At 36.2% G+C, this 24,328-nt stretch overlaps 1 protein-coding gene across 4 annotated transcripts in view; it reads left to right on the forward strand.

The window, feature by feature from the left end:
- Positions 1-14,908, forward strand: part of lhfpl4a (LHFPL tetraspan subfamily member 4a) — an 83,679-nt gene extending 68,771 nt beyond the window's left edge. The window contains exons 2-5 of one of the 4 annotated variants that reach the window (XM_058779395.1): positions 1,889-2,125; positions 4,326-4,342; positions 4,941-4,979; positions 12,356-14,908. In XM_058779395.1, coding sequence (XP_058635378.1) covers positions 1,889-2,125; positions 4,326-4,342; positions 4,941-4,979; positions 12,356-12,409 — 347 coding nt within the window. In that variant the 3' untranslated portion in view covers positions 12,410-14,908. Of the gene's footprint in view, positions 1-1,888; positions 2,126-4,325; positions 4,343-4,940; positions 4,980-12,355 lie in introns of those variants that run through there. The other 3 variants (XM_058779396.1, XM_058779397.1, XR_009271732.1) reach the window with 3 other exon arrangements.
- The last annotated feature ends 9,420 nt before the right edge of the window (positions 14,909-24,328 follow it).

A 24,328-nucleotide genomic window follows, 5' to 3' on the forward strand; every position in this document is an offset into this window, starting at 1 on the left:
TATGCTCATCAAGGTTGTATCTATTTGATTAAAAATACAGAAAAAACTAATTTTGTGAAATATTATTGCAATTTAAAATATAATATAAAAATATAATTTATTAATGTGAATCAAAGCTGAATTTTCAGCATCATTACTCCATATTACAGTGTCACATGATCCTTCAGTAATCATTCTAATATGCTGATTTATAATCAACATCGGAAACAGTTGTGCTGCTTAATATTTTTGGGGGCCTGTGATACTTTTTTCAGGATTCTTTGATAAATAAAAAGTTCAAAAGAACAGTGATTATTCAAAATAGAAATTTTGTATTACAATATTTCAAAACTTTGGAGTCAGTAAAAAAAATTTCTTTCCTGTTTTTTTAGAAAATTAATACTTTTATTCAGCAATGTTGTGTTAAATGGATAAAAAGTGATAGTAAATACTTACATTGTTAGAAAAGATTTCTATTTTGAATTAATGCTGTTCTTTTTAAACTTTTTATTCATCAAAGAATGAAAGAAAAAAGTATCACAGGTTCCAAAAAATATTAAGCGGCACAAAATTTTCAACACTGATTATAAATCACTCTCTAGATCATTCTCATTCACCATTCCTGGCTGGTGGAACGATCTTCCCACCTCTATCCGGAATGCTGGATCCCTGTCAATCTTCAAGCAACAACTGAAAACTCATCTCTTTCGACAGCACTTGACTTCATCCTAAACTTAAAAAAAAAAAAAAAATTATCTTTACTTATTCCTTCCTTTGGTAGTTTGTATTTATTTGAACAATGCCTGAGACTTGGTGTTGCAAGCACTTCGTATGTCTGATTGCCTCTTCAAGATTAATCGCTCTATGTATTCCCCAATTGTAAGTCGCTTTGGATAAAAGCGTCTGCTAAATGACTAAATGTAAATGTAAATGTAAATCAGCATATCAGAATGATTTCTGAAGGATCATGTGACACTTAAGACACTGAAGTAATGGCTGATGAAAATTCAGCACTGCGTCACAGAAATAAATTATATTTTAAAGTATATTAAAATAGCAAACCAATATTAAAAATTGCAATAATATTTCACAATATCACAGTTTTTCTGTATTTTTCATGAAATAAATACAGCCTTGACGAGCATAAGAGACTCCATTATAGAAACCATTACAGATCTTACTGATCCCAAACTTTTGAATGGCAGTGTGTGTGTGTGTGTGTGTGTGTATATATATATATACATACATACATACATACATTTTTTTTTCTTCCTAATCTCTCACCTTAGTTTTAAAATTTAAATATATTCCAATTTGTTACTATAGCTTACCTCACCCTTTATAAATGAGAAAAGCCTTGATGAAATTTTGCACATCTCTTTTTAGGTTGTTTCTTACAGGTATAACATTAATGCCTTCCTAATTATTTAGGGAGGTTTTGAAGTGGACCTTATGCCATGTCAGTCGTTTTCAACTTTGTTCTGCTCTTTGGGACTAAAAAAGATTGTCAGCAAAAAAAAAAAAAAAAATATATATATATATATATATATATATATATATAGACTTGCTGTTTATGTCCTTTGTTTCTTTCACTCTCCATCTAGCACAGTTCTGCTAGAGCCTTGTAACACTTTATTTTGCAGTGCCTGTGTTTAGTGTACCATTATTAATTAGTAGTAATACGATGTATGAAATACAAGCAGCTGCATAAAATAATTACACAATAAAAATGTAAATATGTAACACAATAGCACAGTATTTCTTAAGTTACTTATTACTTGATTACTTATTTTACATGAGCACTGTAAAATAAAAGGTGACCAACTTTTCTATATGGTTTTTTTTTTTTTTTTTCAATTTTTATGATACAATCCATTGTCTCAGTCTCTCAACCTTTGTCTCTTGGCAGCTGTGTGCCTGGTGCTGGGCTGTTTGATTTTCCCAGATGGCTGGGATGCAGAGGTCATCCGGGATATGTGCGGAGAGGAGACAGGAAAGTACACACTGGGAAACTGTTCAGTGCGCTGGGCTTACATACTGGCCATCATCGGCATCCTAGATGCTCTCATCCTGTCCTTTCTTGCTTTTGTCCTCGGAAACCGCCAGAACGACTTTATGCACGATGAAATCAAGGCTGAAAATAAAGGTGAGAGGTGGCCTACAGATTTTTAATCAATTAATAACTGGTTATTGTTTGATATGACAAAACAGTCGCAGTGTTGCTGTGGATTTTTTTGGGATGCCGTCATTTTGTTAGATATGTTTTGGTGACTGATATGATGTGTAAGTAAGCTTGAGTGACTGGGGATATTTACACTTGGCCATCATAATTATTCTGTCATGAAAAGGCCAAGTGTAAGTGTCTTCCAAGACACATTCAGGATACACTGCAGTCCAATCTTCAGGATGTATTTCAGATGCAACTCTTTCAAATGGAAAAGCATCTGCTTGTTCATACAACATATGCAAGTTTATTCCTTCCAACTGGGAGTATGTCGGCATATGGAAGATTGGTAGCCCTATAATCCACACATGAGTAAGCAATGATGGGTGAGATGGATGCAAAGCTCAGACATTAACTGCCATATGGACAGAAGAGAGTCTTATTATTACAACGGAAATGAACTACTTTTTTGCTGCGTTAGCGCAGGAAGGGTCTGTTTTGTGGCCACACATTTATGTAGCCAAACATTAATAGGAAAAGCTCAATTGGAAAGCATTCCCGAACACTCAAAGATGCATGAAGTGGCCAGGTGTAAATACCACTCTGATGAGTGCATACAGAGGTATACAGTATGCTCATAAATATTTGATATCTTAAATCAGACTTTTTGACAGCTTTTCCACATTTCCTCATCCTGTGAATGCTTTTACAACAAGCAATAATTGGCTAGAAAAAAGAGAAAATCTGAAGAAAAAACACCCCCAATTCCTTTATAGCATTCCAAATCAACTGGGGAAGTTGTCATGGTTACATGTCAGATTCCAGGAAGATAAGAGGATCTGCTGCTTTCTCCCCAGCAGCTTGGCACTCCACAGCTGTCATGGCACATACATGTTCTTCATCAACCTTGCTTTCTGCTAATTAATTTGGAATGAAGGTACATAAGCGATGACGACAGAAAGTAGAAAAATGTGTGAGTTTGTGTGCACAGCATCTGTGATATCTGGGGCATAGGTTCTGAAAAATCAATACAAACCTTGTGGGAGGTTGCCAAACCTCCCCCACCTTACATGTATTCTCTCTGCCTTAAATCCACTCTACTGTACTCCACCATCTTTTTTGACCCCCCAAAATAAACTTTTCATTAAATCTCATTCATTAAAATTCATCCTTTGACATGTTCCACTACATGCAGGTTGGTCTAATGTTAGAAAGGCTCTTCCTGAGCTTTAAGACTGTGCACACTTATATAAGGTGTATTAAAGTGAGATCAACCTGTAAACATACCATGAACATCATGACAAGAGTAAGACATGCCCATGATGCAGGACACGGAATCTTAACATTACCCAGTATAGCCAGTGGAAATTAGATTAACACCGTATGTACAATTGGATATTACAAATATTAACCTACAGCTTTCAAAGCAAGTAACTGTATGTCATTGGAAATGCAGTATATACAGGAATGGCAGTGTATTTATTTTTATTTTGTGTTTTCACAATGGAGAGCAGTCCATTGATGTGTGATAGAGATGTGGACTATGCACCTGGACTATGAGAGCTGTGTTGCTTGAAGTAATCTATGGTTGTCCACCACTGATCATATGAGGATAATTCTTATAATGACCTGTAAGGCATTTTTGAGGACGTGTGCTTGCTATATGGAGCCAGATTGTATGCAGTGGATTAATCTGAAATGGAGCAAGCAAATACAATATGGAATGGACTGAAAAAACAAACTTCCATGTTCCACTGGCTTTGCATCAAATGTTGTGGAACTCCATCCTATATTGTCTCAGCACAATTTAACCACTGAAGGTCTGCTTTGATGGGCTCAGTAAAATGTTCCATATATAACATCACCAATATAACATCAGGACAATACAAAAGATAGTGACAGTTATTTGCACTGCACATGATAATGAATAAACAGGTTGCTTGATGGCACTGTTAGCATGACAAGAATGAGGAGCAGGACAGCAAAATCAAGAACACAGAACCTAGTGCTAGACAAAAAGCAATGGCTGCAAGCACTGATACATTGATATAGATTTCCACTGTCTTTGTATTCTTCTTTTGAAGGCTTTGGGGGAAAATCCAGTATTAAAACTGGTAAATAATGCAAACTCTTTACACAACACACACCTTACTAAACAATTACTTCTATTCTGTCTTCACAGATTTGGCAGTATCCAGGGTAAGTCGTTCCGCTGCTGTGACTTTTGTGCTTGTGTGGTCGTGTAAAGTTGTTGTGGCTCAAACATTATTCTTGTAGTATCTCCCTGACTATATGTATTTTCTGTTGTCAACGTTAGCAATTAGCTTACTTTATAAAAATCCCCATTTTTGCAGACGTATACTTATTTAAAAATGCCATTCATGGGTAGACGTTAAAAACACAAAGCATAACAAGACATTTATTATTCAAAGTAGGTAAAATACTGCATGAAAAAGCGCATGTGTCAAAAGCTATGTTGTCGAGCATGGAAGCAAATATCTGGCCTGCTATTTGTACTACATGAATATAGCGCCTTTTGAGCCTACCACGTGCAAGACAATTTATTACAAAATATTTTAAACTGAACTCCGATAAAAGAGCTGAGCAAATGTTTTCCATGCTAATCAAAGTTGGATTTTTCTATACAATAAATTTGGAGAAAGCAGTTAAAAAAAATTCAAAAGTATTGTTAACAACTCTATATTAGGCATCGTTGGTACATTGGTGCATACAGTCAAATGTGTATGAACAGTTGCAGTGTTATCAGAATGTTATTAACAGCAGTTTTCCTCCACAGCAAGCTCTTCGTGTAGGGTCTTCTCTTCGAGTGGATGGAGTAAGCTCTTAACTTCAGTACAGTTTAACTTCACTGTTTCTTATCACTCCCTAAAAAACTATGCATGCAATCATAGCATGTAGCTCTAATCTGATATTACCAAGGAGCTTCACACTTGGAATATTTTCTGATCCTGTCGGCTCTAATGCTAATGAAGTAATGGTGTTTGACACTCCCTTGTTGTGTCTTTTTGTGTGTAATTTCCTTGGCAGTGGCGTAACTATTTCCAGTAAAGGTAGAGTAGTTACAGTTGGGCCCACAACAACCCTTTCCCATTGTTCTACATTCACATTCAATCCTGCTCTGTTATTAGAAGGATCTGAAAAAAGGTTCCGATCAGTGGTGTAGTCCTAAAAGATTTACTATCATGCAGTCCCTTGAAGTCAACATTTAATACTAGGGGTGTACAGATTGAAAAAAACCTTCACATAATATTCAGTGTTTAATTGTACTTGTTTTTAAATTAAAAATACATAGCATTTGTCACTGAAAAGAAAACTACTGGCCATGTACACACTCCTCTTCTGAGTGCTTTTGTCCAATTCTGTGGTAGTGACAACAACGTAACTAATTGATCATAAGCCTCTTTGATCTTGGCTTATGCATTTAGGGTTGTTAGTGAAATAACCGCTATTTGTGGGAGATTTGTTAATGTTAAAATATGCCCTGTTTAAACAGGAAGTTTGTTTTGAAATTCATTTTGATTTTTTGATTACTACCAAACAAGAATGGCCCAGTTGTTCTTGAAAGAGCTGCACGGTGCATACAAATTCCACTGAATGTATACTGAATTTTGACTTAATCACACATTTTGACTTAAGTCTATCTCTGTCCACTGTTGTTTCACTATAGCACATACATAAATATCCGCGAGGTTGGTAGTAACTGCTAATTACATATGAATGTAATAAAAAAATACAGAGTGAGACATGCTTGATATATATAAAATAAGTGCAGTTTCTGTCCTGTCAATGGTCAACCTCACCTCATGTGAATTCTTAAGTATGTAAGAGTGTGAAAATTTATACGAATTTGCATGATCTTGTTTTTTGTAGGGAAAACTTCACCATGAGTGTTCTCCCCTAAACCTATCAGGGAGCAGATTGCACAAAAATATTTAAATGAGATGACAGTACATTCATACGAATTTGCAACCAGTTCAGCAAATCATGAAATGCTTAAGAACTTCTGAAAATTATGCCCCAGAGAATGGAAAGCAGTGGGTTCATTTGGACGATATAACAGACTAAAACAAATTAATTTAATCATTTCTAAGATGGACAATTTTATGTTTTTGTGAATTATCATGCTCTGATAAACCATTACACCCCTAGAAACAGTACACTATAACATGACTTGTTTGTGTACTTCTGAAGCAGCAAAACAAATGGGTATATCAAAGGTATAAGCAAATCTTGATCATTACAAGTCATGGTATACTAACTGCCCTGGAAAAAAGTAAGCATATGGCCCCAATTACACCACTGGTCTCAATATTATGAATGTAATGTAACATATGCATCAGAGCATCTGTATTTTACTTTGTGTATCCCATCTATGGTGGCTACCTCCAATTTTTATTTTAGATTATGCATATGCATATGGAAATAGGCCAGGGTCAATAAAGTTTATGATTTTACTGTTTTACTCTTTCTAATTCTAAATTGTACAATATGAACATTGGTTTATTAAGAATTCCACCTCTTAAAGATAATTTTATATTTAAAAAGCCTAATTGCACAGTTTAAAGAAAGAAAGAAAAAAAGAAAGCCATGGGATAGTTGCCAGGGTTTAATGGCGTAATTATTAATCAATTGTAATTAATTATAATTGTGATCAAATAAGGTTTAATTTTACAATGCAACCTTTAAGAATAAATTAACAGATAGTGGTGGGAATCCCATAAAATTGTTTTGCACTAACGCCTATACATTCCTAGTTACGCCACTGAGTCCTACAATCCTTTCCCAATTAAAGCACAGCCTCATACTTCCAGCCTAAGGAATTATTGTAAACTCATTCTTGTATCTTTTGTTACAAAATTGAGATGATGTGGCCCACAGACATAATAAAGGCATCTAAAAGAAAGTTTCTAGTACACCTGGCTTCTCGTGTTAGAATACTGATTAGAAACTGATCCTGAGCATCATTTTTAGCTTAAGAAACGTGACCTCTGGTAATCCTAGATATACAAAATTTAAGAAAGGTGTATAATAAGGGGTGCAGGTTTAACACATTGCCACAGAGTTAGAAATGTCATATGCATTGTATATGGCAAATTATTGTGATCTATCTTTAGATTACTGTAAATTGCATTCATTCCCAAAACCCACAATGATTTATTATGACTCGTGTGTAATCTCATTTTTGTTAAATTGGCTGATTCTTCAGCATGAGTCATCAGAAAGTGCTATTATTAAAACAGCAAAGAAGACCCAGTCCAAATAGAGGCCCAGTCCAATAAATGTCTGGATATTTTTATGGGATACATTGATGTTGTCATAAAATATTTGTCATTCACTAAAAACAACAACAACAACTTGAAATTACTTTCAGAATAGAAAAAGGATATAGCATTCATTAGGGAAGTGGCTCTCAAATCCAGTTCTGGGGTACGTGCGTAAGCACAGATTTGATCTTAGAATGTCTGTACAGTAAAATCCACACCAACACTCAGATTTATAAAAATGGATTTGAACTCTTGTTATATTAATGACATTAATCAGGTGGCATTTACAAGGCAGAGATTTCAAGATCATTTGCGATTTATAAATTTCACACCTGAAATAAGGGCATACGTATGTTTTTGTGCATACGATTGTTCTTTGAATCACACTTACACACATTTGGGAAATGATTGTAAGATCAAATGTAGGAGAGTTTCTACACAACATTTTAAAAATAAGGCCCCTGGTGTCCCACCAAACTGCACATTTTATATGTCTCTTATCTGATGCACTCAGTTCAGTTCATGGTGCTCTGTCCTAATGAGCCGATGATGTGAATCAGCTGTGTTAGATAAGGAAGACATGCAGCATGCGCAGAGCAGTGAATCCCCAGGACCAGAGTTGAAAAGCACTGCTTTAAGAAGTCTAATAATAATGGTCGGGGGTGGGGAATTATAGTGTCACATGCATTTCTTTTTCCACATGGACTCCCAGCCTTGCAGGCAGTTTGTCATCCGTGGAATCACCGATATCTATCTTGTTTCACATATTTTGGCATTCCCATTCGGTTACCTGTTGAGTGCTTTGTCGAAATGTTTTCCTGAATTCTTCTGTTCTTTGACTATGTTTTTTCTTTGCCAAGTTCACGTTTGTTTGTTTGCCTGCATTGCTGCCTAGCAGATACCCATTGCCAGCTCTGTTTATCTGCCAGTGACTTTCTGTTTGCCTTTTTCTGGATAATTTTTCATTAAAGCCTGTGAACTGACCATCTGCTAGTGATTCCTCATTCAAACATGCCGTTACAATCTAGCCAGCATGGAATCATCTGAAGGTGACTAGCTCTGGGTCAGCAAGGTGCACTTTTGGGAAAAACACAAGTCTCAGCCTTCCCAAATCCAGCCCCTTAAGCTTGAACAGGGTAACCTTGGTATAAGCCCTGTCTTCTTTCTCATTAGGTCTTGAACCCCCGACATATGCTGGTTATCCTAACAGCTGCTGCTGATTCTTCTTCCAGTGTTTGCATCTTCCAACTTTCCAACCCTCTAACTTTACATCCAACAAGGCAAAGATCACTAACATCATTATGCAACTTACTGCTTGGGAGTGGCTGCGTGAGAAATCCACACCCCCTTTCTGTCAGTTTTTTTTTTTTTTTTGCTGAATTCTCAAGGGAGATGAAAAAGTGTTATTGTTCAGTCTATGGCAGGGAAGCATATCTACTTTTTCACCTTCACCAGGGGAGTTGAATATGGGACTATACTATATTGGACTTGAGTCTGCATGGACGGTTGTTGGAAATAAAGGATGAGATCCAACACTGTAATTGGCTTTGTTTGTGTTCTGGTAAGCGGAGTCCTTTATTTAGCAGCATGTCAAGCATGTCAAGCTGATGCTTGTCAGTAGCTGCGGTTCTATTGCTGTGAGCAACACTGCTTTCTGCTCATCAGCTCATTAGCAAGACCTGAATTGGGTGTGTCTGATAAGGGAGGGAGGAATATAAAATATGTAGTACTAGTAATAGTGCTGGGGGCCTGTCCTTGGCAACCACTCCAGGGAATGCAAGAAAGGAAATTTCTTTTTATTATATTCATCATCAGTTCTTGCACATTTTTGCCTCATGGTTGCTTCTTTATCTATGCCAGAGTGTAGAGTCATGGGAAAAAACAACTCAGCCTAATCCAGGCGTGTCCCATCCTGCTCCAACCATCCTGCCTGGAAGATTCTAGTGAGTCTGAAGCTGCTTTGGATGTGTTTAATTAGGGTTAGAACTAAACTCTGCAGAACAGTGGCCCTTGTATATCTGTGTGGTGCCACTCTTGGGGTTTATCATCCTGCCCGAGTGTTCAAATGGATTCAACGAATACTTGGGTTTGCCAACATCTTACCGAGGTTTGTCTGGAATCACAGTCAGGTGCCCCCACCCCCTTCGTTGTCTGGCATAGCTCTGCTCAGAGAGCATTTGGTGACCATACAAATTCACTTTCCCAGATACTGGTGTCCAGTGAATTGCAAGCAGTCCTCTTTCAACACTGTACAGGGACATCAAAGTGAATCTCAGTCTGTCCACAGGATAGAGAAACTATGACATTGGAAATCAGAAACTGTTGGCTGTTAAGTTGACTTTGGAGGAATTACGACTGGATGGAGCAATCAGTGTGAATTACTACAAAAGCTTAGAATACATCCAAGCAGTCAAGTGTTTGAACAACCGTCAGACCAGACGGACACTGTTCTATGTTTGCTTCCAGTTTTCCAGTTCTTACTGCACAGAATATCTGATGGCTTTCCTTTTCCTGCTGTCATCCTTCCCAAGGATTTGGTTTGGCCTTGCTTGTTTTTGTGGGACATCAAGATCCAGGTTTAGAGAGCTCTCCAGCTCTCCTCTTTTGGACATTCTTTTTTGCCTTTATCTGTATGTTATCATTTTTCATTAAAGACTGTGAACTAACCATCCATCTGCTAGTGGATTGCTCATTCAAACATAACATTCATCAGCAGCAGATTCTGTTATAGGGCAGTAACGCATATGCATGCACTGACATACAGTAAAGCAAAATTTTACTGCATCCAACATATACAAATTCTCACCCCAGGATGGAATCCTTGTAATTCCACTGTCCGTTATCTGAAAATATATCTTGTTGAGGTTAAGGCAGAGATTTGTTTGACTTTTTCTATACTTCTCCCCATTTAAGGTTAAAGCCCTGGACTTACTCATTTAGATGTTCTCCAAGCTAAAAATGACAGCCTAAGAGCTCAAGATTTAATGGAGACAGAAGCAGAAAATTGGAATTCCTAGAGGATTGGAAAGGGAAAACTCTGTTGCTTTCATACCCTCCTTCACTGAACAGTTTAGTGCTTTCCCAAAACCAGTAAAGATCAAGAGTGATTGGAGATTAATATCATTACATCCAAGCTGTACACACCACATGCTTGTTCACTCCCATCATTACCAAACAAAGTTTTTTTAGTTGAATTTGAAAGATTCTATAATATATTTTAATGATGTGAAACCTAACCTCTATATCAGAAGGATTATTGCACGCCTCCAAACGTTTGGCAAGATAAAACATGAAGATTTTGCAGTACTGTTTTAAACAATATTGTTTGAAGATTGTACTGTGGAAAATAACTGCAATTAGCTGCAATTTCTTGCTAAACCCTGTTGAAAAAAACAGCATATGCTGTAAAATTGATTTTCTCCAATATAGACTAGGCTATAGTTAAATAATAAAAACTGATCATGTCATTAAATAAGGTTCTACAGTATTGAAAACTAAATTTAATTTTAAAACCAAAATGAATCCTTAAAGGGCTACAGAAATTTCCCATGCATTTAAGCCACTTGTTAACAATGCATTTGTTACAATGCAAGGTTCATTCTATCATTCTATTATTTTGCTTGTTCCATGAGATTCATTAATGCTCCACCCGTAGAGGTACAAAAAATTTTAGCTCTAAAATATAGTCAACAACAAAATATTTTCTCCTCAGGCTGCTCATTTTTATACAACACATTCATTATATTCCAAGGGTTATGCGGCTCTGTGACAGATTTGTGAGATGAACACCATAAGCTGCTATTTGCTAAAATCTCTCCCTCTAATCTTCATTTGTCTAAATGGAAGTACAAATCATAGTTTTTAGTGGCCACTAGTGGTCAGTTCAACTAGAACCTGCATTGATGTCTACCTGCAGTATAGTAACATTTTTGTTTTGCAAAAACGTATGTAAGATCAAATATTTCTCATGAGACAAAGAAGGATTCTTAAATAGTTCTTAAGTAGCATAGACTGTAATTGTACCACATTCACAGACATATTATATGTCTATAAGCTATAGACGCATTGTTTATTCAAAACAATTTAGTCTCTCTTTGGTTATGGTTTGATAGTTGGTTTTCACATGTTCTTCAAAATCCAGACACTAAACATGGACCAAAGTGGGTTAGGAGGTAAGAGGATGTGTTATTTGTCTGAATGAAACCTTTCCCTTCCTTTGTCAATCTGTGCTGATCCAGGTTATGCTGTACTACTCCTGTCATCTGTCCCCTGATTCCTCCTTTGCTTCAATGTCCCCAGACAACTGAACAACTAAAAATGAATATGGCGAAAAACAAAAAAGCATATCGATTACTGAGTGTAGTACTGACTGATAGCTGCTTATTACTTTTATACTTGTAGTAATTCCAGAGGTTTGAATTGTTATGTTGGCTCATCTTTACCAAAGTAATGTTAAATTATGTATACATGTAAGTAACAAACTTGATTTTTTTTCTTATGGAAGGATAAGGCATAATTTCACCCAAAATTAATTTGATGAATCCTTTTATATTTTGTATGTAGGTTTGTCTGAAAAATCACCAAAAAATAGTTCACCAAAAATGACAGTTCTGTCATTATTTACTCACCTTCAAATTATTTTAAACCTGTATGACTGACTTTCATCTGTGCAACACAAAAGAAGATATTTTGAAGAACGCTGGTAACCAAACTGCTTTGTGACATGGGCTTCCATTGTGTGGACAAAAAAAAGGTTTGAGATATTTATCAAAGCTTTTCTTATGTTCCATGGAAGAAAGAACTCATACAGTCAGGGTAAATTAATGATGACAAAATGTTCATTTTCGTTGAACTATTTTTTTGATTAAGTACATGGACTACTCTTTGTATAATTTTCTTTTTTCTCCCTCTTTATTGTCTATTTTAGATTGAGATCCGTGATACGAAGGACCCTCGATTCGGTGTCCAGCGGTTTCCGTGAGGAGACAGCATCCTCCCTCCTTTATCTTCTCCTCCATCCCTCTCTCCTTGTCCTCAGGCCTGTGTCTCTAAACTCAGTCAGGATGCTGCTAGTTCAGCTCTTTATAATATAGAAAAAGACTGGAATACACATCAAGAAGAGAACATATTCAACATACACCTATTTAAAAACCATGAGAATTTAAAACCAATAAAAAGAAGAAAAGATCAGCTTTACATAAACCAACAACTCTGGGAAAGTAACAAGTTACACATATTACTACTGTTATTTAATAATGCTTTGATGACAATTATGATGATAGTCATGATTATGCTTGCAACAGCGATATTATGTTCAGACTTTCATATTTTATCTAAAATGGGGAACATATTTCTAGCTTTAAGAAAATATAATGAATCAATGCATATGTACAAGAGATTGGGTGCTACTCTGGACACGCAGATGAAAAGGAAAAACATCAAACCAAAAATTTAAATAAAACAAAAAAAAGGAAAAAAAAAAAGAAACATTTTGTACAGCACAAGATGTAATTTTGAAGACCATCTTTTTCTGACAAATTTTGAATTCCCCTCTTTGTACATGTGGTCAGCAATCAGAGTTAATTGATGAATTAAATAGTTAATTTGTAAATTCTATATTTATATGGATACAGGGTACAGCCATTAAGCATTTATTCACCCACATCATATTCCTTCTACAAACGAGTGGATTTAACAGATTTATTATTTTATCTCTCAGTTCACCTGAAGGTACCAATAATCATTCTATGACTGTGCAGCAGAAAAGACTAAACAACAGTTAAATGGCCTACACCACTATCCCACAGACATCTAATTTGGCATGCAAATCTCTTCTTACGTTTCTTTTTTTACAGACACGTCCTCTCTTGATATTTCCTTTTTCATTGAACCTTTTAGAGAGCGTGAGATAGATTCTTCGGGCTCTGTTACATTAATTTCATAATTGGTCATTTTCTGCAGCTTTTTGTGGTCATTAGACCAAGGTGAAATTTTCTTTTGTTGTTTTCATTGATCATTTGTCTCGAGGAAAAGCCCTGCATGCTGCATTTTACTCAGGCCCAACATGTTCTTATCTGCCATCTCCCACATTAGAGCACAGCGGTACAGCACAAAGTTAACCGTAACACATCTAGGTCATTACTGAGACTTGGTACACAGTCATGAAAATGACTAACTCTATGTTTCCAAGGCAAGATGTGTAGCACAATTATTCACACAATTTCTCAGCATAAACTCACCATACATTCAATGGACTGATGGGACTTCATATGCAAAATACAACAACTGATTCTCGGAATGATATCAACAGTCCCAACTACAAATAAGACAAATATTTTGTTATAAATATCTGCACCATGGTGCACCATTCAAACGAAATCTGAATTTGTGCAAAATCAGTATTGGTCGAAGGTTTTACTTTGTTTCAGTTGTGTTTTTACCAACATCTCCCTCCACTTTGTGTTAAACAATCTTGTAATGACATGATTTCTGCTAAGTGGCAAGAACTAACACAGACCTGCAACGTGTACTGGACAACAGCAGTTAGGATCATCTCAAGAGGAAAGTCCTGTTGGGGGTAGGTCTGGCCCCTAGTCTGCGGCCCCTTGAGTGGCGGATTTTGGAGATGCCATGAGAAGGACTCAGAGCTGAAAATAAAATTTGATGTACTACATGGTGCTTAAAACCTCCTCACCCTTAGATAAAGACTGCTTTGCTGCTCCCCATCTACCTCAGCCTTGAACCCCTCCTACTCTATTTTCTTGATATGCTCCACTGGGAGACAAGCTAGAGATGAATGCTGAGATCAGACAGAGAGTGGGGGTATGAGGAGCAGGAAGAAAAGACTGCATTGGACTTTGAGACTAATGGGTTTCTATTTCATAATCTTAAAATGCAGCTTCTCCATAAACTCCCTGCATCCCATCATTTAACTACACTACCGTTAAAAGTTTAGGACATGCTAAGACATTTTTTTGTTTGTTTGTTTAAAGAACTTAAGACTTTCATTTACCTAGGATGCATCAAATTAATCAGAAATGACTGTAAAGACATTTACAACGTTACAAATGCTATTCAAACTCAGTTCATCAAAGAGTCTTACATGTGCAGCATTCAGTACTCAGGCAGCTTATTAAGACATTCTCCTGCTTTCTGCAGCACTTCCCACAAGAGTATTGGCTTGTTTTGGCACTTCCCATGAACCTCGGCTCAAATATAAATAATCACAATAATAATTTACAATCCATTCTTTATGCCCATTTAAGCACTTTATTCTGCCAGAGTCATTTTTGAAACTCTGCATAAAGGCCGACAGCACCTTTTCTTCACTGTGGAAGCTGGACTTTAATGTGTACAGTTCATTAAAGCTTCTATCTGAGCAGCAGTGAGGTGTCTGTTCCACAAACTAGAGACGACTTGTGCATCTGGGCTGTTCACTTCTCTCCGTGTGGTAGTTGCATCCAGTTTACTTTCTTGAAAAATCGACAGACTGATGTTTCTTAAAAAAAAAAAGTGTGTGTGTGTTTTTCAAACCTGCAGTGTCATTAAGCTGCAAAATTATTTGTGCTAATAATAAAAAGGTTTCTCAAGTAAAAAAACAGGCGCATTCAAAGGAACTCTTAAAGACTGTATAACAAAAGGTTTTCTTAATAGACTGGAGCAAATTAGCAATGGCTTTTCAAAATAGCACTTTGTCATCACTGCTAAAATGTAATTTTTAAATGTACAAAAATAGAAACCAGTTTTTTCAAACAGTAATGATAATTGCATTTTGTTTTGATTAATTAAATGCTTGATGCATATTCATATGCATATGCTTAATGCAACATAAAAATGTCTTGGTTTTGCCAAACTTGGTAGTGTATTTCTGTATCCATCATTCACATTTCATACTGTACAGTATATCATACATTCAAAGAAATTCATAGCCCATAAAACTACAAACAAAAATTTATTTAATAGTTATTTCAACCTGGGTGCACTGTGCTGGTCAACCTTTATTTGACAGGAAAAACACTAAGCATAGACTCGCATACACAAACAGTACCCCCAACAACAACTAGTTATTTCTGAAAATTTGGCCACCTCAGGGGCAGTGTATTTCTGCACTACTGATTTCTAATTTCTTCTCAAAGTTGTTTAAATTCTTTTTCCTAATGCCTGTAGTCTGCACTGAGCAATTGTTACAGCATAGCAACTTTAATTTATTCAAAATAATATGTTGCAATTCCAGACCATCCACCTTGCACTATATATGATGGGTTGTTAAAATCCATCAAACATTACCATAACCATTACCCAGCTGTTTTTAAAAAATTAACTGATTTATGCAACATTTTCATTTTGACAGTGTAGATGTAGAAAGAAAGTTTTGAGAGAAATGTACTGGAGTGCCAGTGTTTGGATCATAGTGTAAAACTAATTTGATATTTATGTGTTGGTCTTAGCTGTTATCTTCATTACCACACAACATCCATTCAGTTAATCTCATGTGAAACAACATTGTCATCCGATGTTATTGAAGGCTCAGTAGTGTTTCATTTATTTTTCGATTTTACTTTCACTTCTGTCTTGAAACACTTTTTTTATTGATCTACCATTTAAAAATATACATCAAAAAAAGAAAAACGTGCCAAAATTAAAGAACGAGAATACTGTGGAAAGATATGACATGGATGATTTCTGAAGTTCACATTGTCTTTTCTTGTGCTTCATGTGTTTAATGCCTCTCTTTTGAAGATTATTGCTTTTTGCTCTAGTTGTGAATGTTTTTCCCCCCTCTGATCTTTCTGGAATGCTGTAATCTCTAAATTAAACAAACATGTATAAAAATATTTCTGCAAGTCATAGGGGAGTGCAACATAACTGACATCGTCACCATCACTGAAACATTGTTGGTGTTGTTGTTTAAAATATTAAAAAACAAAAAACATCGAGTACCATGTTATGGGTTTATTTTGGGGGAAGGTACCAATTTTACTCAGGTATACAAAAAATGTAATAATAATAACAAATTGGCAAAGTAAAGCAAGACAAGTCAAGTCAAGCAAAGTAGACAAGCATGATAATGCATGCTTTTGAAAACTGGAAATATTTCTGATCAGTGCTTCTGATCAGAAAAAAAAAGAATATCATTATCTCAAATTCATGGCTGAACAACCTAACATACAACCTCCCAAAAATATTATGTGGGTAAAATGGCCATCAAAAATCCACACAAATAATAACACAGTAACATCCCATTTAAGAAAAAAAATAATAATTAAAAATTAATTGCTCTCACACCTCATTTAATTGTTTTGATTCAGTATGAATTTGAGTGTGTGTTTGTGTGCTATATTTAGCTGTATCTGAGCAAGAAAAATATGCTGGAAGCCTGCTTGCACATTACATAACAATTATGAAAAAAAATAATAATAATAATGTTTTCTGTGTGTCCAGTCTGGCAATTGTCGGCAGAAAGCCACTTCCTGTAGCACTGGTTAACAGCACCAGGAGAATGAAGGGCTAGATCAAAAGAGCGAGGATGATGAAGGAAAAGGCTGGGCACTGGCCAACACAGACAGGATGGGCCATGGCCAGAATAGGTGCCAATATATCAGCAGGCATTAAACGACATCTTTGCTACTGCCAGGTGCAGCAAGCTGTGCTATAGAGAGAAACACCTCCACCCTGCGAGTGATTACAAGTTGGCTTCACTGGAAATGCAAAAAAGTGATGCTGGGTCACAAAATGATACATATTATGTTCCTGTACACCAAGTATTGCTATATGTTTCCTGTTTTTGCTATTTTTAATTTGTCATACATTAAACAATTTGTCATACATCAATTGCAAATTGTATAATTCACGTGAAGCCATTTACAATATAAACCAAAATGAAACATACTTTAACATACTTTTATTTTTTTCTAAATTCCACTAACTAAACTCATGAGACTCATTATTGATGTGAAGTATGTCAAAAAGAGGTTTTGAAATTTCAAATACTAATAATAAATATAATGTGCCTAATGTTAATTCTTGATTTATAATTCTTCATTATAAATGTTCAATATCGTGATGAAAGAATTTTGAAACAATACACTGTGATATTCTTGTTCTAATTTTGACACTTGTGGCTGTTGTATATTAAAATGCTATTACTAATATAAGAAAGCAAGCAATTAAGTCAAATATCAACCACAGAGTAGAGAGGATGGTCATCAAACTGGAGACAATTGGAGACAATTAAGACTGTAGAAAAACACTGGTTCTTTATAAGTTCTCCACTCATATTAATAGTTCTATTTAGAACCATACTCTTCTCCTTTTCTGTTGAAATGGTTCTTGTTTTGTTTGTGTTTTTTGTTTTGTTTTGTTTTGTTTTGTTCTGTTTCAAGGGGGGGAAATATTTCAAAGCCATCTCACACTTGACTCCTGGAAGCTCAACCATCCTGTCAACAAACTCTTCACAAGACCGGTAGCTACACTTGATATTCTTTTTTTATATGTCTTTACATTTTTAAATTGTAATTAATTTTGTTAAAAAAATAATTTTAAATAATACCAGAGTTCATCTTGTACCAGTATTCTTATTTTTTTTTTTTATAGCACAATTAAAGTTGTAAACAGCACTTTCAAAGCATTGTTCTTGATTGAACCTGTAAAAGGCATTCTATACCAGCATAAAGGGTTGCTATTCTTCCTATGGCTATTTACTAGAAATACCCTGAGAGTTTAGGTAATATTAATCTTTGAAATGAATTAAATTTTACATGTCTGCCTGCAACATATTTCTGTTGTTATTTTTGTTTTTACATTAAGTGAAACGCAACAACGTGCACAGTAACATCATGAGCTGTGATGACAGACGGAAATATGTGTCCATTTTAGGCTTTAAAGAACAATCTGTCACTGGAAAAACACATTATATTACATCTATAGTATAATGTATGGAAGCCCGTTTCCGCCACTGAATAAAAATAAATAATTATTTTTAAAAAAAGGTCATTGCGAATCTCACAATTCTGACTTTTTTTTTCCACAGATATAAGATGAGATATAAATAATGAGATATAAACTCGCAATTGACCTATCGGTAACGATACGATTAATTTAATGTACATTTAACCAGTTTAATATGGAGAGGCACTGAAATGTAGACCTTCGTTTATGTGTTTTTGACCTACACTGTACAAGACGCGAGAACAGTCCACTATTTAGGTTTGTACATTAGCAGCATGGACCCACTAACTTTAACGTTAGCTAGTTTTAGCCAGAGATACCTTGCTAAAGCACAATAACATTAACGTTCTGCTTGAGCAGATGAAAACTGTAACTTTATGAGTGTGTGACAACCAGAAAATGAACGTTTTTGTCTTCATTTGTATTGGGGTGAATACTTAGGGACATTTTGCTCTGTTTTGTTTGGATTCAGGAAATGTAATAAAATAAATTATATCGCCCATCTTCTCAGGATACCTGGAATCAGTGTTACGAGTACCCCAGACACATCGTTTTTCCATTTTTGAAGCATAAACCCCATAAAACTGATGCGAGCTTCGGATCTTCCAATGTTTCTCTATGGCGCTGAAACCTGAAGATGTCCGAGTTCCGCTCCCCCTGCAACTGATACTCAACTGCCATTGGCTAGTCTGCGTTCGAGGGGAGGGGCTTACCGATAGGTCAATTGCGAGTTAAAGTCCAGTTTGAGGGGGAAAAAAGGCTGACGTGTTCTCAGAATTGGGAGTTTATATCTCACAATTCTGAGGGGGAAAAAAGTGAGTTGTGAGTTTACAGGTGCATCTCAAATTAGAATGTCGTGGAAAAGTTCATTTATTTCAGTAATTCAACTCTAATTGTGAAACTCGTGTATTAAATAAATTCAATGCACACAGACTGAAGTAGTTTAAGTACTTTTAAGAAGTTTAAGAAGTAGTTCTTTTAATTTTGATGATTTTGGCTCACATTTAACAAAAACCCACCAATTCACTCTCTCAACAAATTAGAATATGATGACATGCCAATCAGCTAATCAACTCAAAACACCTGCAAAGATTTCCTGAGCCTTCAAAATGGTCTCTCAGTTTGGTTCACTAGGCTGCACAATCATGGGGAAGACTGCTGATCTGACAGTTGTCCAGATGACAATCATTGACACCCTTCACAAGGAGGGTAAGCCACAAACATTAATTGCCAAAGAAGCTGGCTGCTCACAGAGTGCTGTATCCAAGCATGTTAACAGAAAGTTGAGTGGAAGGAAAAAGTGTGGAAGAAAAAGATGCACAACCAACCGAGAGAACCGCAGCCTTATGAGGATTGTCAAGCAAAATCGATTCAAGAATTTGGGTGAACTTCACAAGGAATGGACTGAGGCTGGGGTCAAGGTGTCAAGAGCCACCACACACAGACGTGTCAAGGAATTTGGCTACAGTTGTCGTATTCCTCTTGTTAAGCCACTCCTGAACCACAGACAACGTCAGAGGCGTCTTACCTGGGCTAAGGAGAAGAAGAACTGGACTGTTGCCCAGTGGTCCAAAGTCCTCTTTTCAGATGAGAGCAAGTTTTGTATTTCATTTGGAAACCAAGGTCCTAGAGTCTGGAGGAAGGGTGGAGAAGCTCATAGCCCAAGTTTCTTGAAGTCCAGTGTTAAGTTTCCACAGTCTGTGATGATTTGGGGTGCAATGTCATCTGCTGGTGTTGGTCCATTGTGTTTTTTTGAAAACCAAAGTCACTGCACCCGTTTACCAAGACATTTTGGAGCACTTCATGCTTCCTTCTCTTTTTAAAGATGCTGATTTCATTTTCCAGCAGGATTTGGCACCTGTCCACACTGCCAAAAGCACCAAAAGTTGGTTAAATGAGTGTTGGTGTGCTTGACTGGCCAGAAAACTCACCAGACCTGAACCCCATAGATAATCTATGGGGTATTGTCAAGAGGAAAATGAGAAACAAGAGACCAAAAAATGCAGATGAGCTGAAGGCCACTGTCAAAGAAACCTGGGCTTCCATACCACCTCAGCAGTGCCACAAACTGATCACCTCCATGCCACGCCGAATTGAGGCAGTAATTAAAGCAAAAGGAGCCCCTACCAAGTATTGAGTACATATACAGTAAATAAACATACTTTCCAGAAGGCCAACAACTCACTAAAAATGTTTTTTTTTTTTATTGGTCTTATGAAGTATTCTAATTTGTTGAGATTTAGAATTACTGAAATAAATGAACTTTTCCACAACATTCTAATTTATTGAGATGCACCTGTATATCTCGCAGTTCTGACTTTATTTCTCAGAATTGCGAGTTTATCTCTCAGAATTAAGACTTTTTAACTCGCAACTGCGAGTTTATATCACGCAATTCTGAGAAAAAAAAAAGTCAGAACTGTGTGATAAAAAGTCGCAATAACCATTTTTATTTTTTATTCAGTGGCGGAAACGGGCTTCCATAATAATGAAATACAGGTGCTGGTCATATAATTAGAATATCATCAAAAAGTTGATTTATTTCACTAATTCCATTCAAAAAGTGAAACTTGTATATTATATTCATTCATTACACACAGACTGATATTTCAAATGTTTATTTGTTTTAATTTTGATGATTAGAGCTTACAGCTCATGAAAGTCAAAAATCAGTATCTCAAAATATTAGAATATTACTTAAGATCAATACAAAGAAAGGATTTTTAGAAATCTTGGCCAACTGAAAAGTATGAAAATGAAAAGTATGAGCATGTACAGCACTCAATACTTAGTTGGGGCTCCTTTTTCCGGAATTACTGCAGCAATGCGGCGTGGCATGGAGTCGATCAGTCTGTGGCACTGCTCAGGTGTTATGAGAGCCCAGGTTGCTCTGATAGTGGCCTTCAGCTCATCTGCATTGTTGGGTCTGGTGTCTCTCATCTTCCTCTTGACAATACCCCATAGATTCTCTATGGTTCAGGTCAGGCGAGTTTGCTGGCCAATCAAGCACAGTAACACTATGGTCATTGAACCAGCTTTTGGTACCTTTGGCAGTGTGGGCAGGTGCCAAGTCCTGCTGGAAAATGAAATCAGCATCTCCATAAAGCTTGTCAACAGAAGGAAGCATGAAGTGCTCTAAAATTTCCTGGTAGATGGCTGCGTTGACTGTGGACATCAGAAAACACAGTGGACCAACACCAGCAGATGACATGGCAGCCCAAATCATCACTGACTGTGGAAACTTCACACTGGACTTCAAGCAACATGGATTCTGTGCCTCCACTCTTCCTTCAGACTCTGGGACCTTGATTTCCAAATGAAATGTAAAATTTACTTTCATCTGAAAAGAGGACTTTGGACCACTGAGCAACAGTCCAGTTCTTTTCTCCACAGCCCAGGTAAGATGCTTCTGACGTTGTCTCTGGTTCAGAAGTGGCTTGCAGCCCTTTTCCTGAAGACGTCTGAGCGTGGTGACTCTTGATGCACTGACTCCAGCTTCAGTTCTCTCCTTGTGAAGCTCTCCCAAGTGTTTGAATCGGCTTTGCTTGACTGTTTTCTCAAGCTTGCGGTCATCCCTGTTGCTTGTGCACCTTTTCCTACCCAAATTCTTCCTTCCAGTCAACTTTGCATTTAATATGCTTTGATACAGCACTCTGTAAACAGCCACACCTTTCAGTAATGACCTTCTGTGACTTACCCTCTTTGTGGAGGGTGTCAATGTTCGTCTTCTGGATCATTGCCAAGTCAGCAGTCTTCCCCATTATTGTGGTTTCAAAGAACAAGAGATACCCAGAATTTATACTGTAGGGATGGTCATTTATTCAAACTCAAATGTAAATATTCTAATATTTTGAGATACTGATTTTTGACTTTCATGAGCTGTAAGCTCTAATCATCAAAATTAAAAGAAATAAACATTTGAAATACATCGGCCTGTGTGTAATGAATGAATATAATATACAAGTTTCACTTTTTTAATGGAATTAGTGAAATCAATCAACTTTTGATGATATTCTAATTATATGACCAGCACCTGAATTATATAGTGATAAATATGTCGCTTGCAAAAAAATTCCTCAGAATGCATGCCTACTTTCAAAAATCATGGCTTTTCAAGGGCTGTCTTGTCTTTGGACTAGTTTGAACATACTCTACACAGTGAATGACGCCAAGAACCGCTGCAAAATTATTGTTTGCAGATCAGTAGGTAAGAAGGTTCTTACATTTTTTTGTGTTTATTGTGTTCTTTGATCACAATAATATCTGTAGGTTTATTTTTGAAAGTCTTTTGTTATTGCCCTGTAAAAAAGATACCATAATTTGAAAATATGTTTGTTGTGGAGCCTATTATAGATTTTTCAGCAAAATATATGAAAAAATTAAACAAATATTAATAAACTAAATATACAAACAAACAAACATGTAAAAGGTAGCATACATAAGCATCAAATTAGTGTTATGGCCATATGTGTGTGTGTTTATTTAAAACATTTAACAGACAACTTGCCCTTATCTGACATTTAAACATTTTTGAAAAATACCCTTCGTATGCTCATAGTTGTGTTTGCCGCATTATAGCCAGTGTGGATTTACTGTGTTCACGTTAACCCGAAATTGTATTTTCAAAAATAATAAATTAATAAATAAATTTAACTACATAAAAATTTGGTAACAGAACATTGGCATGCCAAGGACATTTGTGATATTGTTAGAAAGGACATAAAAGGCCTCATTACCCATTAAAACATTGCATGATAAATAAGCATATGGATTACATGGAGTCATAGTTTTAATGAATACCTACAGTATGTAAATTCACTTACCCATGGACATTCCAGTGATCCTCTTGAACATCTGAGAAGAAATGGTATTGATTCTTTCATTGAAAATTTGCTTAAATTCCTCATAATGCTGCAAATGTCACACTGCACATACTCATGGACTAATCAAACTCAGATCCGGGTTCAGAGAGGTTTTATAGTTTGTGTTGTGGTACATCTTAAGGAAATCAGGATCTAATGCTTTGGCCAGCTGAGACAAGAGCTGGAACTCTGTGATACCAGATGAAAGCTATCTATTACCTGTCTCTCTCAATGGCAGTTATATACAGTTAAAAATGTGTCACTAATCACTGTGGAGCTCAAGAAGAATGACAATCACAATGTTGATTGGCTGATGGCAACACAACTATCTTGTGCTGTGACAGGAAAAAAATTATTTCACACTTTTTTTCACCACATTCATTGACATTCAGGCTAATTTGGATTGTTTGCCAATGGAGAAAGATGCCTTTTGAGTCCAAGATGGTTATCGTAGTTATGACATCTATCAGCAAAGGGCCATGATGATAGTCCTTTGCTGGGACCGGAAGAGGTCAGAGTAGGTAGTTCGTTTGAGTAGGTAATTACTTTGCAACTATTAAGAAAAGTGTGCTCTATATAGTATAAATGTGTGTAGCACAAATGTAATCTGAATGTACCATGTGCCATGATGTCTGTGTCATGTGACCTATCAATGTCAGCTGAGTCACTTCACTGCCTTTCACAAGTCCTCTGCAAGAGCCTTGAGAGACAGAAAAGTGTCCATCAAATGTGCACTTCAGAAACTCACTGGAAGCATCAAGTCATTTTATGGTCACACTTTATATTAGGTGGCCTTAACAACTATGTACTTAACATCAAAAAATAAGTACAATGTACTTATTGTGTTCATATTGTATTGCAAAACACTATTGCTGCTATTGAAGTGGGATACGGGTAAGGTTATGGACAGGTTTGGTGGTATGGGTAGGTTTAAGGGTGGGTTAAGGTGTAAGGGATGGGTCAACAGTGTAATTATAAATGTAATTACAGAAATTAATTACAGATGTAATATATATATATATATATAGGCATTTTTAAAAAATGTAAGTACAATGTAAAAGCATGTATGTACGCAGTAAGTGCATTGTACC

Source organism: Onychostoma macrolepis, chromosome 06, assembly GCF_012432095.1.
Source record: "Onychostoma macrolepis isolate SWU-2019 chromosome 06, ASM1243209v1, whole genome shotgun sequence".
Lineage (NCBI taxonomy): Eukaryota > Metazoa > Chordata > Actinopteri > Cypriniformes > Cyprinidae > Onychostoma > Onychostoma macrolepis.